Source organism: Eublepharis macularius, chromosome 18 (genome assembly GCF_028583425.1).
Source record: "Eublepharis macularius isolate TG4126 chromosome 18, MPM_Emac_v1.0, whole genome shotgun sequence".
NCBI lineage: Eukaryota > Metazoa > Chordata > Lepidosauria > Squamata > Eublepharidae > Eublepharis > Eublepharis macularius.
This window is the reverse complement of record NC_072807.1, coordinates 21,827,155-21,843,736: the sequence shown is the minus strand read 5'-3', so window position 1 is coordinate 21,843,736 and position 16,582 is coordinate 21,827,155. Positions and strand designations below refer to the sequence as shown.

At 47.3% G+C, this 16,582-nt stretch overlaps 1 protein-coding gene across 1 annotated transcript in view; it reads right to left on the bottom strand.

Annotated features, from left to right (window-relative positions):
- Nucleotides 1-690: 690 nt before the first annotated feature.
- PLEKHO2 (pleckstrin homology domain containing O2) overlaps nucleotides 691-16,582 on the bottom strand; it is a 29,106-nt gene continuing 13,214 nt past the window's right edge. Inside the window, exons 3-6 of the mRNA XM_055002766.1 lie at nucleotides 15,410-15,526; nucleotides 7,797-7,901; nucleotides 4,094-4,192; nucleotides 691-2,503 (exon numbers count right to left, since the gene is read on the bottom strand). Of these exons, the coding sequence (XP_054858741.1) occupies nucleotides 1,358-2,503; nucleotides 4,094-4,192; nucleotides 7,797-7,901; nucleotides 15,410-15,526 (1,467 nt within the window). The 3' untranslated portion in view covers nucleotides 691-1,357. The remainder of the gene's footprint in view (nucleotides 2,504-4,093; nucleotides 4,193-7,796; nucleotides 7,902-15,409; nucleotides 15,527-16,582) is intronic.

The following is a 16,582-nucleotide window of genomic DNA, read 5'->3' as shown; positions in this document are numbered from 1 at the left end:
AACATTCCACATGTGATGGTCTTTGCTTTGCAATTCTCAAATAGCAGAGGCTGCAGAAAGAGAACGTCGATTGGGATATTCTTTAAACGTGGGGAGTGCCTGAAATATTCAGATTGGGCTACTCACATCCTAGAAACATGGCTTCATGGCCCCTGTCAACACATACGCATATCCCTTGACTCAACATTCAGAAATGAGGAACCATTTCCTGTTGATGTGAAAGGGCAGCTAGACTTCCAGGTCTGGCGATGGCCAGGAAGCTACCACATAAACAGAGTGCTTTACCAGCATTTGGTACCCAGAGATCTCTCTCTTAAACTGATTCTTCATTCTGCTCATCTCTTTGGCAGATGCCTGGAGCTACCACGGCCACTTCCAACAACCTGCAAGTTGGGGTGAACAGGCAACAATAGGCATAGTACTTTCAGGGGCTCAAAGCACATCCCTTTCATGGCCTAGTAATTCTCACAGCATCCTTGTAAGGTTGGAATAGAAAAGAGCAAGAGACCAGTAGCACCTATAAGACTAACAAAATGTATTGTAGGGTATGACCTTTCGTGAGACACAGCTCCCTTCTTCAGATGCAGCTAGAATGTGAGTCAGATAAGGACAGATGGACTCACATTCTAACTGTATCTGAAGAAGTGAGCTGTGTCTCATGAAAGCTCATACCCTACATTTTGTTAGTCTTATAAGTGCTACTGATCTCTTGTCCTTTTCTATTGCTACAGACAGACTAACATGGTTACCCATCTTGGAAGGTTAGGTCAGCATTATTATCCCCACAAAGGGATTTGAAAGGAGGGAAGGGCTTGCCTAAGTGAATTCATAGCAGAAGTAAAAGTCAAACCAGATAGTGTCCAATTTGAAGCTCGTTCTCTTAGCCACTGTGCTATACCAGCTCTCAGTATCAAAGGCTACATCAGCAGGTATGCTTCTGGCCTTTGGCTCAAACACGCCCCCCCCCCCCCAAATCTCTTGCTAAGAAAGAGGACACAGCTATTTGCCTTTCAGCCATTGTTTCTAAAGTTCCTGTTCAAGACCTCTTAAAGAGTGGGAAGACCCCCCCCTGCCCCCGTCCATATGCACATGCAAATGCTTGCTTTCTATAATCAACTGATCACTCACAAAGTCCCTGCACTATCGATCTCCACGCAGGTGACCCACCTGGGGCGTCCAGCCCACAGCTAAAGAGCCAAGCGTATACAACGGGCAATGCAAAATCAAGCAGAAATTTCCAGCTGGGATCATACAACAAAACACACACGCACACACCCTTTTGTAAAAACACTGGCCTAGTTGTACAATCTTAGGTGGCAACCTTGCAGCTAAATCATAACGGAGAATGTCTTCCCACTCAGGGGGCGCTTCTCCTATACAGAGTCATTAGATCCTTCGGCACATCTTTGCGCCTCTCCCCAGCTTCCTTTTTCAGTTCTCTGGTCTCTTGCAAGGCCTGCGTGGCTTGCCGAAGCTCCTCCACTGCCTTGCTGAGCAGCGTCTCCCTGTTCGTTGGCGGTCCATTGACCTCACGGGGCTGCTCGTTTAGAACTTGCTGCAGAAGCCTCTCCGTTCTCTCTCGTTCACAAGCGACCTTCTTTTCCATCGGGGTGATGAAGAGGGCAGGTCCCAGTTGAAGATCCTGCCCTGGGAAGAGCTTCTTTTTTGGTTCCGTCAACAGGTCCCCCACAGAGGACGACCGAGGCATGAGAGGCGAACAGCTTCCTGCAGACTCCTGCAAACCCGGAAGGTTCAAGCTCTCCTCGTTTGCTTCTTGCGCCGAGGAATTTTCTCTCTGCTCTTGCAAAAGGAGTTCCTCTTCCCTCGGTCCCAAGTCCGGCAGCCCTGTAATTCCTTCCCCGTTAATGCCGTTCACTGGGGGGGTTGGGTCATCGTGTCTCTGATCGTCTTCGGAAGCATCAACCGCTGAGCCCCCCCGGTTGGAGTCCATGCTGGCTTTCAACATCTCCGACAGAATTTTAGGCGGGGGGGTTGGGGGCTTGGCCACCTCTTTGGCATCTTCATGGAGGCTTTCTTGGCTGCCAGCTGCAGGCGGATTCCCGTCATCGACAACCGGCCGTTCAGAAGCTGGGTCATCCCATGTTACCCTCATCTTGACAGACAGAGCCCTCGGGAGAGGGACCGGGACTTTGGGAGCGTGGTCACCGACTTCCATCAAATTCTCCACCTCTGGGCCAACTTTTGATTCTTCGGCGTTTCCCACTTGAACACACCCATCCCCTTGACTGTCACTGGGTGTTTCGGTGTCTTTCAGATTCTTAGCAGGAGGCATCGGGGGTTTCTTGACTTCGAGCTCCTCCGGCATCGAATCTGGATTCTGCTCCTCGGCAAGCGGTTTTGCAGGGGGCATGGGTGGTTTGACCTTTTCGTTAGGAGGAGGCACTTTCACATGGTCGCTCGTTACCAAGGTGGCATTTGGAGGGCCACTGTCCGGCACGTCCAAGTCAAGTCTCAGGATCCCGTCGGACACGGCATTGGCAACCTAGACAAGGAAGAGAGAGATCTTTGCATCAATCCTATGAACCAATTAACTCTGAAACAACGGTCTAGAAACTTTTGATCACCAGCGAAGGCAGAACTAGCTCTTGAAACCAAGTAGCTACGGAACCAAAATGAGGAAATCAGGACTTGACTGTGCAGTGTGCCGTCTGACTAATACTTATTTAACTAAACTTTCTGAAACCATCTGGTTTAACTACAATTTTAGTGGATTGTGCTGCACGGCACAGGAGAAGATCACCGCATGGAGAAGCCTGAATGTGGCGGGACTCATGAGTGGGCCTAACTGGCTGCCACCCAGTGCTGGGGAACAACCTAGTCAAGGTGGTGCTACTGGCAGACCCTGCCCCTGCAGGCCTTCTTATATGATTTGAAAACAAACCTCTCTGCAATGACCATCAAAAGAAATCCATTACCAGCCTCTTAAGATCTTAACATTGCTATATTTCTCTTGTCAATCAATGCCATACTTTATATTTTTATTGGGTATTAGCCATATGAAGATTGAATATATGCGGGGCCTTCTCAGACATGGCACCAAAATTGTGGAATTCTGTCTCCAGGGAGATTCATCTGTTTCCCTCTCTCATTACCTTCTACCAGTGGATGAACACCTTTTTGTTCTGTTTGGACTTCCTGTACTGCCCCTCCTTCCCGTGTATGGACTTTTCCGCAGACTCAACTTATTCCTGATTTTTTTAGCAGCTGATGCTTGGCTCCTCCATACATCTGCCCTCCCACTGCATTTATACATTTGTGGAGTCTGTTAATTGTGTTCTGCACATGTCTTAAATAATCAGAGTATTCAAATAAGGGTGATGTCGTTCTCAATGGCATCATCGGTAACATCACAACACACACCCCTTTAATTTTTTGCACACTGTTATAACAATATAAGGGGTGATTTTTAAAAAAAAGATAAAAAATGAACAAATGGGAAATCCTTTGCATGGAGAAGATTGAAAAGAGAGACGCTCCACCACCCATACCTAACTCCTCTGCAGTGGCAGAGCGGGGGGTGGGGGGGGCAGAGGGGCGGTTGCCCCGGGCACTAAATTTGTAGGGGCACAAGAGACTGTGCCGCACCTTTGGGGAGGCCGCCCATACCACCTGCATGCTGACGGGGCGGCAGGCTCGCTGGGCACGGCAGCATGGGCAACTGCGCTGGAGTGGAGACTGCGCCATGCCCTTGGGGAGGCTGCCCACACTGCCTGCGCGCTGATAGTATGGCTGGCTCGCTGGGTGCCGAGCCGGCCTTCCTGCAGCGGCCCAGTTGGCTGCGGCGGGGTAGGCAGCTGCTGCAGAGGGGGGCAGCTGTGCCCTGTGTGATGATGTCACTGGAAGAGGGAGATCAAAAAAGAAAAGGCAGGATACTTGTCTTGCCCGGGGTGCTCTTAACCTATGCTACGCCACTGCTCCTTCACCCCTGCGGTCCAAACTACAGAGCCCCGCCCAGGCCGATCCAGACTAGGACGCAGAGGCCAGCACTGGCCGGCAAACCAACTTCTGTTGGGATAGATTTCCATAGCACCAAAAAAGACAGGTTCCCCGTTCCCTCAGCCATAATTATTACCTCTTTTAGATGGCTTCTGGTTGGGGGACGACGGCCTTGCCCCATTTTGGCTCTGCCTCGGGTCACATGCTCCAGAGAAAGGCTTTCGTCAACTTTCACCTTTAAACAGTGGAGAAATAAGGGGGAGGGGAGAGAGAATCACTTTCTTTGCTCACTGATGTCTGGAGATCGAGGAAGATTCAAGTCTTTCCAACCCGCGAAGTTATACAGAGGACTAACTTCACACATTCACTGGTGTGAGATTGATCTCTGTGCCAAAAAATATTGTTGATGAGGGTGATGGCTGACAGATAGGTAGAGCCACATCTGGTCCCCATCCCCTATTTTTTTTATTGACAGCCAATGTGGTGTTGTGAATAAGCTGCTCAGTTGGGGAGATACGAGTTCGAACCCCCTTTCATCCATAGAGGTGACGGCACCTGCCACCATCTCACAACCCGGCCTACCTGACTAGGTTGTTATGAGGAAGGAAGAACCTTGTATGTAGGCCCTGAGTTTGCCGAAAGAAGGATGGGATAAAAATATGATCGAGGTGAGATGGGGCTTAACCCTTCCCAAACAATTGATTCTACCTTATCCCATTATTAGTCTTTGAAGAGGGAGGAAGAGGGGTATCGATCTCTTGCTCATCTGCTTTCTTTAAAAGAGCTAAAAAGAGCTAAAACCCTCTGGTTTTCAATTCACTAAAACCATTGTTTATTTATTTGTTTGTTTGTTTGTTTGTTTATTTATTTGCAGTCCGCCTTTCTCACTGACACTCAAGGTGGATTACATAGTGTGAGATCAGTACCATCAGTAGCAAGGACAAGGGCAGGCATTTCCATACAGCAGGGGTGGGCAATTGTTTTGGCTCAGGGGCCACTTTGTGGGAGCGGAGGTTAGCGGAGGGCCGCACCTTTTAAAATGATTGCATTCATTAGTTAACTTTGCATTTCAGAAAAGGTATAAATTGTATCATAAAAATCAATAAATATAAATTAAATAAAATAGTGGTAGCTTTATTCAATTTATTTATTGTGCTAATTTCATATCATCTATAGCTGCAAGCACATTTAATTTTAGAATCAGTTTAATGAGACAAATGTACCCTATCACACTTTTCTACAATTTTTTTGAAATCAGGAGTGAGATTTTTTTAAATCCGGAGTGAGCAAATCTTCGGTCATGTACGGGAAGGAAATCTCGGTTCAAGGCGGATTTTTCTGACTGTCTTGGCGGGCCACAAAAAACTCTGTAGCGGGCCACATGTGGCCCACGGGCCGCAATTTGCCCACCTCTGCCATACAGTGTCAAGGATATTTCCATAAACAACGTCATAGGGTAAATAAATACAAGTCTACAAAGACATAGCATTCGCAAGGAATTAAATCGACACCTCACATAGTGTCTCATCTGCTTTGAGACAGTGTGGCACAACTGGTTACTTTGCACTGAGGACAGATGGACAGGGAATCCATACACGCGGCGGATTCCCAAGCTGGTGCACGCACTGGCAAAGACAGCAACATTCAGCCATCCATTTCAAAGATGACAAAATGACGTCCTTTTCTCTCCCCACCGCCCCAACCACTTCGAAGACCAACATTAGTTGTGTGCAAAGCAGCTCTGATTCGAAACATTCAGCCAAAGCAATCTCCTGGTGTAAATTAACGACATTGCTAGGCTTTTCAAGAATGGAAAAGCTTGGCCTGTAGTTTCTTCTCTCCACCCTTTGGGGTTTTCTTTCCCACATAGATTTTTTTAAGGATCCGGCCCATTAAAAGTTTTACAAGCCTTTTCACCCAGGCAGCAGTCTCTTCTAGATACCGTCAGCAAGGGACGGATGGAGTTCATTACATTAGCTTGCACAGCCAGAGGAAAACAATATGTCCAGACTTTGCAACGTGCCAACGCTGGGCATGCACGGCCTCTCCTGGCATCAACTCCATAGATACCGTGAAGGCTGCCAGCGTCACCCAGAATGACATCACATCTCCAAATTCTTCTCCCTATGAAACAGGAGATGGGAACGGCTTGACGGCAACCTTCCTTTCTCTCGCCTGCTTGGATTTGCAAGGCAAAGTAATTGGTCTGCTGTTCTCAGCTGGATCCATTGCACAATTTAGCTGCATGGGTTTAGTGGCAGGCGGGGGGTGGGGGGAGATACTGTCCTAAATAATCTGAGACTCAGAAACAATTTGATTTTGCTGGGGAAGGAGTGAGAAACCACACCTCTTCCTGAATCTGCTGTTGAGAAAGACAACCACCCACTTGGGTTGCACTTATGAAACTGTTTCTCACTGAACAGAGCCCAAATTTCTTTTTGGCTTCAGAGAGAGAGAGAGAGAGAGAGAGAGAGAGAGAGAGAGAGAGAGAGAGAGAGAGAGAGACTCAAGTTCATTCAGAGTTTACATTCCACTGCCAAAACTATTGTGGATGCCGGCCCTACACCGAGAGCCAGCAGACCAATTTTTCCACTCCTGGAACCTGCCAAAATACGTTCTTTCCTCTTGACACTCCAAACCCAGGGCTTTTTTCCAGCGGGAACGCGGTGGAACGGAGTTCTGGAACCACTTGAAAATGGTCACATGGCTGGTGGCCCCGCCCCCTGATCTCCAGACAGAGGGGAGTTTAGATTGACCTCTGCACTGCCGAGCTGCACGGAGGATAATCTAAACTCCCCTCTGTCTGGAGATCAGGGGGCGGGGCCGCCAGCCATGTGACCATTTTCTCCGAGGGCAACCCCCTGAGTTCCACCACCTCTTCACCCCCCGCCCCAAAAGCCCTGCCCAAACCTAAAACTAGGGATGCCAACCACAACTTGGGAAATCCATGGAGAGATTTGGGGGCAGTACCTGGGGAGAATGGAGTTTGGGGATGGAGCTCAGCAGAGCCATGATGCAGAGTCCCCCCTCCTAAACTGCCATCGCCTCCAGCAGCACTGATCTCTTTAGTCTGGAAATCAGCTGTAAATCCAGGAGAACTCCAGGCCCCACCTGGAGGGTGGCAAGCCTACCTACAACTATGCATTTCCCTCAACTCCACTATTTCCACCTCAAGCAGAAGTCTGAAGAGGCAGCATAAATAAATGCTAAATAAATGAACAGATTTGAAATTCATTGGACCAAGCAATGGAGGACCACTGATTTCCAGGGAGAAGGCAGAGCTAGTAAATAAAGTGAATAGTAGAAACCTGTTTTGCACAGTCTGTAAAGAATTCAACAGCTCTGCAGAACCCAGGACTGTTGCAGGTTTTTTCGTCCACAGAATGTCTACGGGAAGCGCCAGGATCGCTGGGGCCCAAAGTCCTTTCCGTACTCTTAGCTATATCCCTACTTTAGTGAGAGCAGAACCACAAGTGACAAAAGGCACAGATTGGACACTTGCCAGCTTCCCTCAAGTTTTGATGGGAAATGTAGGCAGCTTGGCGGAATGTTGGACAAGTGACAGTTGAAAAGTCCATTGGACAGCAGTCGGAGAGCCAAGCTGCAAGACCAGGATGCCTACATTTCCCTTAAAAACTTGAGGGAAGCTGACAAGTGTCCAATCTGTGCCTTTTGTCACTTGTGGTTCTGCTCTAAGGTATCTCAGAATTCTCTAGAAGGTCCTCCGCCATGGAATTGCTTCTGCTTCTGTCTGAGGAGACTCCTGTGTCAACTTTCTCACAGCGAAAGAAGTGGAAACCCTAAACCAATCCACGGAGCTCCCCGACTCCACACTTTACCTCATCGAAGATTCGGTTTTTGCCTCGGCTGATGCCTTCATTGAGGGCTTTCATCCAGGACTCCTTTTCTTCTTTATGACATGCCTGAAATTTGATATCATGCACCTGGGAGGGGAAAGAAAAGAACGGGAGCAGGGAGGAGAGAAGTAAGCTTTTTATCTCAAAGAGTACTATTTGGCCTCACACAATTAGCTTATTTTCTCTTTTATTTCCCCCATGCTGTTCTGCGTTTTGAACCAGAAATCCTTTTTTCTGCTCAGCAATCACCATTTTGCTTAGCCTAAAACAACATAGAGGCTCTTCTGCAGCTAGTATTGCCAACTCCAGGTTGGAAAATTCCTGGAGATTTCAGAGTGGAGCCTAGAAGGGCAGGGAAAGGATTTCAGAGGGCTATAATTCCATACAATCCACCTTCCAAGGCAGTCATTTTCTCCAGGGGAACTGATATCTGTTGTCTGGAGATCAGTTGCAATTCCAGGAGATTTCCAGGCCCACTTGGAGGTTCTGATTACCACCTGAGTTCAATCCTGGCGGAAGCCAGGTTCTCATCACTGGCTCAAGGTTGACTTACTGACCTTCCAAGGTCAGTAAAATGAGTTCCCAGTTTCCTGGGGGTAAAGTGTAGATGACTGGGGAAGGCAATGGCAAACCATCCCGTAACAAAAAGTCTGCCAAGAAAACGTCGTGATGTAACGTCCCCTCATGGGTCAGTAATGACTCGGTGCTTGCACCTTTACCTTGGAGGTTGGCAACCATATCTGCAGCTGATCATATGAGCTAGGAACTTGCTTCCTCCCCACCTTACTCCACCTGTCAATGGAAACTGTGCAGGATCTTCGACACCTGCAAGTTGGATCCATGGAGCTCAAAGCAGCATACATGGGGCAAGTTTTCACTCCTTAAACCTCACAACAATCTTGCAGAGCAGGCTAAGCTCAGTAGTTGTAACAAGCAGTCATTGTAACAAGCAGTCATTGTAACACTTGGCTTGGCCAAGTGTGGAACTAGTATTATAACAGACACAGGACTGCAGATGAAAACAGCAAGCTCTCATTTTGTTTTCTCCTTCTGCCCGACATAACCAGAATTGACATCACAGCATGTTATTAAGGTAAGCTCCACAGATCTAGGGTTGCCAGTCTCCAGGTGAGGCCCGAAGATCTCCCAGAATTACAACTGATCTCCAGACTCTAGAGATCAGTTCTCCAATTTCCCTTGGAGAAAATGTCTGCTGTAGAGAATGAACTCTATGGCATTATACCCTGGTGAGCACCCTCCCCAAACCCCACCATCACCAGATTCTACCCCCCAAATCTTCAGGAATGACCAGAGTCCCTAATGGAAACGATGTGGACACTGCTGATATTGCATCATGTGATGACTTTGATTAAACATTGTCAGGGAAAAGAAGAAAACGAAATGCAGCACCCAATGCAAGAGATTTTCCCCGCCATTCTCCTCTCCCCCCGCCCCCCGTCCCAGTAGCAATGGGAGCACCATCTGGGTTTTCCCCACCAGCGGCATACAAATATTAAGCCTATTTTACAGTAGTGATGGTAGTGAAGGGTGCCCACAAGTCATAGCTGACTTATGGCAACCCCTGGAGGGTTTTCATGGCAAGAGACTAACAGAGGTGGTTTGCCATTGCCTGACTCTGCAACCTTCATCTTCGTTGGAGGTCTCCCATCCAATAGTTAACCAAGGCCAGCCCTGCTTAGCTTCTGAGATCTGACCAGATCAGACTCTCCTAGGCTATCCAGGCAGGGCTTGTTTATAGAGGGAGATCTAAACATGGGGATGCTGGTTTCAGCAGCAGCCCAGCACCTTTTGCAAAGTTTACTTCTGTCTGAAGTAGTTTTTTGAATCCTTTCCTATTCCAGTCTTGACAACGGCACCATACGGCCTACCCCACCTGCCTCTCTTCTACATTTTAAACGACAGCGCCGGGACAGGATGAGGCAACAGAGCAAACCCGTTGTAACCTGAATCCCTTCTCCGCTGCAAGGCAAGAACTTTCGGCAGAGAAGAGACACCGGTGCTCCTCCCAACAGCTGGGCCAGCTGAGACTGAGTCACCCTTATAAACCAAGTCCTGGGAGCTCCAGGAAAAAGTCATTCTGGCAAAACATGGCACAACAGCTAGCTGAGCGATGCGTGAAGCTTATTGTAGTTTTAATTCTATGTTGAGACCCCCAGATCCTAAGCGATTCCCTAAAAATCACAGCCTGAAGAAAAGGGGGAGGGGAATGAATCACCCGCAGTTCATTTTGGACGAAGAGGCGAGGCAGTTCTCCGGGCCTTCCCAAGCTGACAGGATTTTTCCATGAAATCACACCAGCTTCCTCCGTCTCTAGCCAAGAAGCAACGTGACCTAACCACCCAATGCCTATCCCTCCCCCCGTGTGTCCTCGCCAGCGACCCAGAAGGGTTATGTCATCGATTCATTCGATTGTTGGAGTCCACGATTAGATTATTTGCTCTCGGCTGCTTGGAACAAATGCGGTTACACAATCCAGGGCACGACCCCGACTGCTGCTGTCCACCGCAGCCAAGAGAATGAATAGCAGAGCACCTCGGATGACAAAATAAGACTGTCGTTCCATGGCACTGAGACTCCTGCGTCTGTCATGTACATTTTTAACACACCCTTCCTCCCAGGGGGCAAAGCAAAAGCAAGACAGGCTGAGACCCTAATCCAGGGGCAAATTGGCTAATGGGAAAGTCTTGGTGGGCTGATGCCCTGGGAGGACTGGACTAGCAAAGGTGAACGTGAGCCACCGTGATCCAGTAGTTCACAAAAGGCAGGTGGGAGCCTCATGGAGTCTGCGGTTTCTCCTTCCCTTCTGTCTTCATCAGGACGGTCCCTTTTCCAGGTGTGTTTTGGCCTCCCAGTCCGCCCCATGCTATGCCAAATTCAACAGGCCCCATAGTTTTACCCTCCCCAAAGATAATTTAGTTATTTTTCTGTATTTTTGATGCCGCTCTAAATTGGAGGCCCTAAACCAGGGGCCCCCAACCTTTTTGAGCCTATGGGCACCTTTGGAATTCTGGCATGGGGTAGTGGGAGCAACTACAGAATGGCTGCCACAAGAGGCTGCCACCAAAAATGTCAGGGAGCAAGGCTATGTATAAAACTAATAGTAACTCATGCAGGGAGTTCAAGGTTTTAGTATTAACCTATAAAGCCCTATGCAGACTGGGACCGGTGTATCTGCGGGACTGCCTCTCCCCATATGAACCCCAGAGGACTCTCCGTTCCAATGAGAAACATCTGTTAAAGGTCCCTGGCCCCAGGGAGGCTTGCCTGGCATCAACCAGGGCCAGGGCCTTTTCGATCCTGGCCCCAGCCTGGTGGAACGCTCTGTCTGAAGAGACTAAGGCCCGGCAAGATTTGTTATCCTTTCGCCAGGCCTGCAAGACGGAGCTGTTCCGCCAGGCATATGGGCAGTGCTAGGCGGAGCCCCCCTGGCCGGTTGACGAGGCCCTCCCCCACCACCAATACCCCCCATTTTAAAAAAAAAAAACTTTTTAATGCAGAGGTGCTCTGAAGTTGTTTTAAATTTTTGATCAGTTGAATTCTGTGCCACTATGCTGATATTTATAATTTATAATTGTATTTTAATTGTGTAAATAGGATGTTTTTAGAATCGTTAATTATAACAATTGTTTTATATATTTTAACCTTTATGTATCTTGTAATCTGCCCTGAGCCTGCTGGAAATGTGGGGAGGGCGGAATAAAAATTGAAAATAAATAAAAAAATAAAAGAATTCTCCCTAGAAGCTAAAATGACTAAACTGATGCAATCATAATTTGGTCACATCATGAGAAGACAAGATTCTCTGGAAAAGTCAATAATGCTAGGAAGAGTGGAGGGCAGTAGGAAAAGAGGAATCCCTGAAACAAGATGGCGTAACTCAATAAAAGAAGCCACGTCGTCCAGTTTGCAGGATCTGAGCAAGTCTGTTAACGATAGGACGTTTTGGAGGTCTTTCATTCATGGGGTCGCCATAGGTCGGAGGCGACTTGACGGCACATTAAACTCAATACAACTCATGCAGAAATTCTGATCGAACGCCTTTTACAATGAACTTCCCTTGACCTTCAGGACAGCTTCTTTCCATGCCAGCCAGCCTGTTCAGAAAAAAACCCATGGTAAAATGGCAAGTTGACGTGGTATCAGAAGGGAGATGTTTCTAGGTGACTGAGCCAAACCTGCCGACAAACAGCAGAAATAGAGTATGGATATTTTTTTCTGTTCTGGGGCTGCCTCGTCCTGGGGTGCCGTGACTGCAGCAAGGGAAGAGCAGGACAGGAACTGGCCCTGTGTCAATCATATGTTACACAAACTCAGCTCCCCTTATTTTCCTAACCTGCTTGCAGCTGCCAGTTGCGTGAGGTTCTTGCTTCAGAAAGATGGGATTTTCAGACAGGGCTTGTAACAAGAGAGGCATTGACTGAAATGGCTTTTGTAGGCAATTTATAGAAATTAAATCCCAGAGATAGAAAGAGGCAAGCGAGGGACTCATGATGAGGACTGGGCGGTGTGCGTCTCATTTCCTCCTCCTCCACTGTTTCCTCTTTCCCTTCCCTGGCATCATCCATAGCCTCTTCCTCTTAACCTGCTTCTTTCTGACCTTCCTACCCACCAGCTAACCTACCCTTACCTACCCTCTTGTATTCAGCTTTTCCTCCTTCCCTCCCCCTGGCATAGGGTTGCCAGCCTCCAGGTAGTGGCTGGAGATCTCCTGGAATTACAACTGGTCTCCTGGCCACAGAGATCAGTTCAGCTGGAGAAAATGGCTACTTTGGCGGTGGGGGGGGGGACTCTATGGAATTATGCCATGCCAAGGTCTTTTCCCTCCCCAAACTCCACTTTCTCCAGGTTTCACCCCCCAGATCTCCAGGAATTTCCCAACTTGGAGCTGGCAACCCTACCCTGGCAGCCTCAACCAGGGAAAACTATGGCTCAGTTACATAGTGCTGGCTACTGGCTGAGCCCAGTTGAACGGTGGGGATCCAGCCAGTACTTGTTCAGGGAGCAGTTCATTTCTCCAGGATCCTCTTCCCCACAAGCACCTTTAAGACTTCATAGTAGCATAAGCTTTCAAGAACCACAGGTCTCTTTGTCAGATGCATCTGACGAAGAGAGCTGTGGTTCTTATGCTACTATAAAGTTGGTTAGTCTTAAAGGTGCTACTAGACTCTTTACTATTTTGCAACATAAGCTTTCGAGAACCACAGCTTTCTTTGTCAGATGCATCTGCCTGTCATGCATCTGATGAAGAGAGCTGTGGTTCTTGAAAGCTTATGCTACTATAAAGTTGGTTAGTCTTAAAGGTGCTACTGAACTTTTTACTATTTTGCAACTACAGACTAACACGGCTAACTCCTCTGGATTTCCCCCCACACTGTTTCATCTTTTCCTCTTCCCAGCAGATCCCATATCCTTGACTTTTCCTGCTTCCTTCTGTCCTTCCCACCCTCCAACCAAAGTTTCAGTCCAGCCTCACAGGGTTGTTGTGAAAATAAAACGATGAGAGGGGAGAACCCAGTGCACTTAGTTCCTGAGTTCCACAGAGGAGCAGTAACAAAATAACAGACAGAAAAATAATCTGGCATGCATTCTGGACCTCCCACACAAAGTTCTCCACACCCTCTTACAAAACTCCACATCATCTTACAAAATCTTTAGAAAAAAATGATTTTTCATCCTATTGATTGTAATGGGAGAAAAAAAGCAACTTGAATCCAGTGGCTGGGGAAGGGGGCAGTATGTGAAGCTGCTGTCAATATCGCAAGTCAAGAATTGCTGCAAATATTGCAAGCCAGGAATGATTTGCTGATGATATTGCTTCCCCAAAGACAATTTTCAAATAGCGAAAAAGGGCCCACAGTTGCATATGTTGGGCAGCTCATAGATGCCTGTTGGAACATCTGTAAACATCTGCTGCCTTTCCACAGGCTCACCAGATTCCCAGAGAAGAGGGACAGGAGAAGACCAGGAACATTAAACTTTTCATTTGTACACGTCAACCCCGAGGCATCTCTTCCCTCTTGCCCACCCCCCACCTCGTCATCTTCCACTTTCACCCCTCCTTTTGTCCCTTAACAAGGTGGGAAGAGAAACCAAGAATTGCAACAGTGGAGAGACTTCTGCAAAAAAAAGTTTAAAAGCTCCCAAAGTGCAAGGCCCAAAAACAAGAGGCGTGCAGAGCAAAACTGGAATATTTTCACAAAACACATCACTATGCACAATTTGTTTCAGAATACTGAAATGGAGTCGACTCAGCAGTGAGGTTTTTAGGCGGGGAGGGGCATTTAGCATGTCTACTGCAAAGCCCAAACTGCACACAATGGTAGCATGTGTCCTGAAACACCCCTCACGAGGCAAACAGAGGGTGTGAGGGAATGTAAAGGAGCAAAAGTGCACATGGAGAAGCAAGCTGCATCCCTCCCACTCCGTTTCCAGCATCAGCATTACCAAAAAAGTGCATCGAGGGAGGCGCAGGATGATTCACAAAAGGGAAAGCATTCGGCAACCCTGGACTTTCCCGCTGCATGCCCCACTGGTTGCTTCACCTTTAAACAGGACAGATCCAAAATTACTTCTGTGTAGAGGTGTGGGTTCAAATCCCACTGCTGACACCATCCCCTGTAATTTGGGCCTAAATCAGGACCAGCTGCATTTGCCTCACAGCTAGACTTAGCATCCTTGAAAAAAAATATTATCTGGCTCTTCACAAGCGTCTCTACATTTTTATCACAAACAAGTAGGGACAGGTTTCAAACAAAATATTGCCAAACAAGGACCAAATGGTTTACAGAATCCTGATAGATGATAACAATAATGCAATTTTCATGAAAGTGCCAATGCAATGAGTGCAAAAAGTGCAAGATAAGTATTCCAATATATATACTCCAAAAATACTAGGGACTATCCATCTGCATGCATGTAGCCCCAGTGCATGGAATACTGTCCATACAACACATGTATAATAATATGCATATAAATACAAAGTTCGTCTTTCAAAGTGTACAGTTCCAACGGGTTGTTTCTTCTTCAAACCTGCCAATGAAGGGTGAAGAGGGTCTGACGGGAGCCTGAAGGTTGATAAGGAAGCTCCTGGGCTGTTGGCAACGGGTGCGCTAGCAATTTAGACAGCCCGTTTCACAGTGTATTGCTTTGTCAAGCCATTCCTCTATTGCATCATCTTCTCCAAACAGCATTTTAACCAGCATTGGTAAGTTTCTTCCTGAGGTTGTTTTTTTTTTGCCTTGGTTTGGTTCTCCAAGAAGTTTTCAAAGGAATGAGCAACTGAGTGACAGAACTCTTTCCTCTGACATCATAAGGACTAGAAACCTGCTAGACTCCATCGCACCCACTGATATGAGACGTCAAATATAGGTTTGCTTCTGACCCCTGATGCAAAAGAATTGAGGTGAGTGAACCACTCCGAGCAAGGCTCTCCTTTCGAGATTGGAAGGGGTGCTTGCCAAAATATGAACTAAATCCCTCCTCGCAGAGGGCCACTAGAAACACAATGCAAAGAAATCCATCTGCTTCCTGGCAAAAAGAAATAGATGTACGGACAAAGAGAACGATCCCCTTACCTTGTAACCTGGAGACCGAATTAAAATGAACCGATGTTTCCTGTTCAGGAGAGCGCGCAACTCTTGGCATTTCTCATAGTTTTCCAGCTCCACTGTTTCCACACACTTCTGTTCATCCTACAGCAGTAGAGAAAAATACTCACATCTGATTGTCTAATAGGAAATAGCATCACGGTTAATGTCGGTGAAAGTTTAAGGGCCTTCATTGTGGGAAGGGCAGAGCACAGCGGGGCAGCAAAAGCCGCAGCCAAATGTTGCACAACCTATTCAGTTCTAGGGTTGCCAGCTCCAGGTTGAGAAATTCCTGGAGATTTGGAGGGGAGGGGGGAGCCTGGGAAGGGCAGGGTTGGGGAGGGACCTCAGCCCACTATAGTGCCATAGAGTACTCCCTCTAAAGCAAACATTTTCTCCAGGGGAACTGATCTTTGTGGCCTGGAGATCAGTTATAATCCTGAGAGAGCTCCAGCCACTACCTGGAGGTTGGAAACCGTAATTTCCACAATGTCACCATTGTCTACAGCCATAAAGACTAGTGACGTGTTTTTCTTTTTTAAAAATGAACACTATGGTTCCAAGAACGTGAATTCTGCACAAAGTGCCAAACCCTATAAATGTACACACTCCTTGGAATCCCAGTATATTGGGAAGATACAATTGCACCATACTGTTACACAGTGTGATCCTTAACAGGATTATACCCTTCTAAGCCCACTGATTTCAACGAACTTAGAAGGGCATAACTTTGTTTAGGATTGTACCATGAAGCTTCTAAAAGCTAAACAGGGTGCAAACAAAATTAGCACAGCTATGCATTCTAGCCTTTCGAAATTTGCACTGATCCAAACTCCCCTTTCCATCGTTGGAGCATCACAAAGTTCCATTTTTATTTGTTACGTAATCAAATAGCTATGAATGCACACAGTGCACTACAGATCTCAGGACGAAAAGGTACCTGCTCATACACGCATACACATAAAGCAATCTAGTGGACATGCCGGCTCTGGCAAACGTTTTGTTCCCAATCCTGCAACATCTGTCTCACACAGGTAGTTGCAAGAAGCCATTTGCAGAAAATGGAGCACAATGGAAGGATTACGCAAACCCGGAGTTATTTTTGGGTGGGCCTGTTTGAATCCATCAAGCAATATCTGCAGTTCAATTAAGTGCACTTGT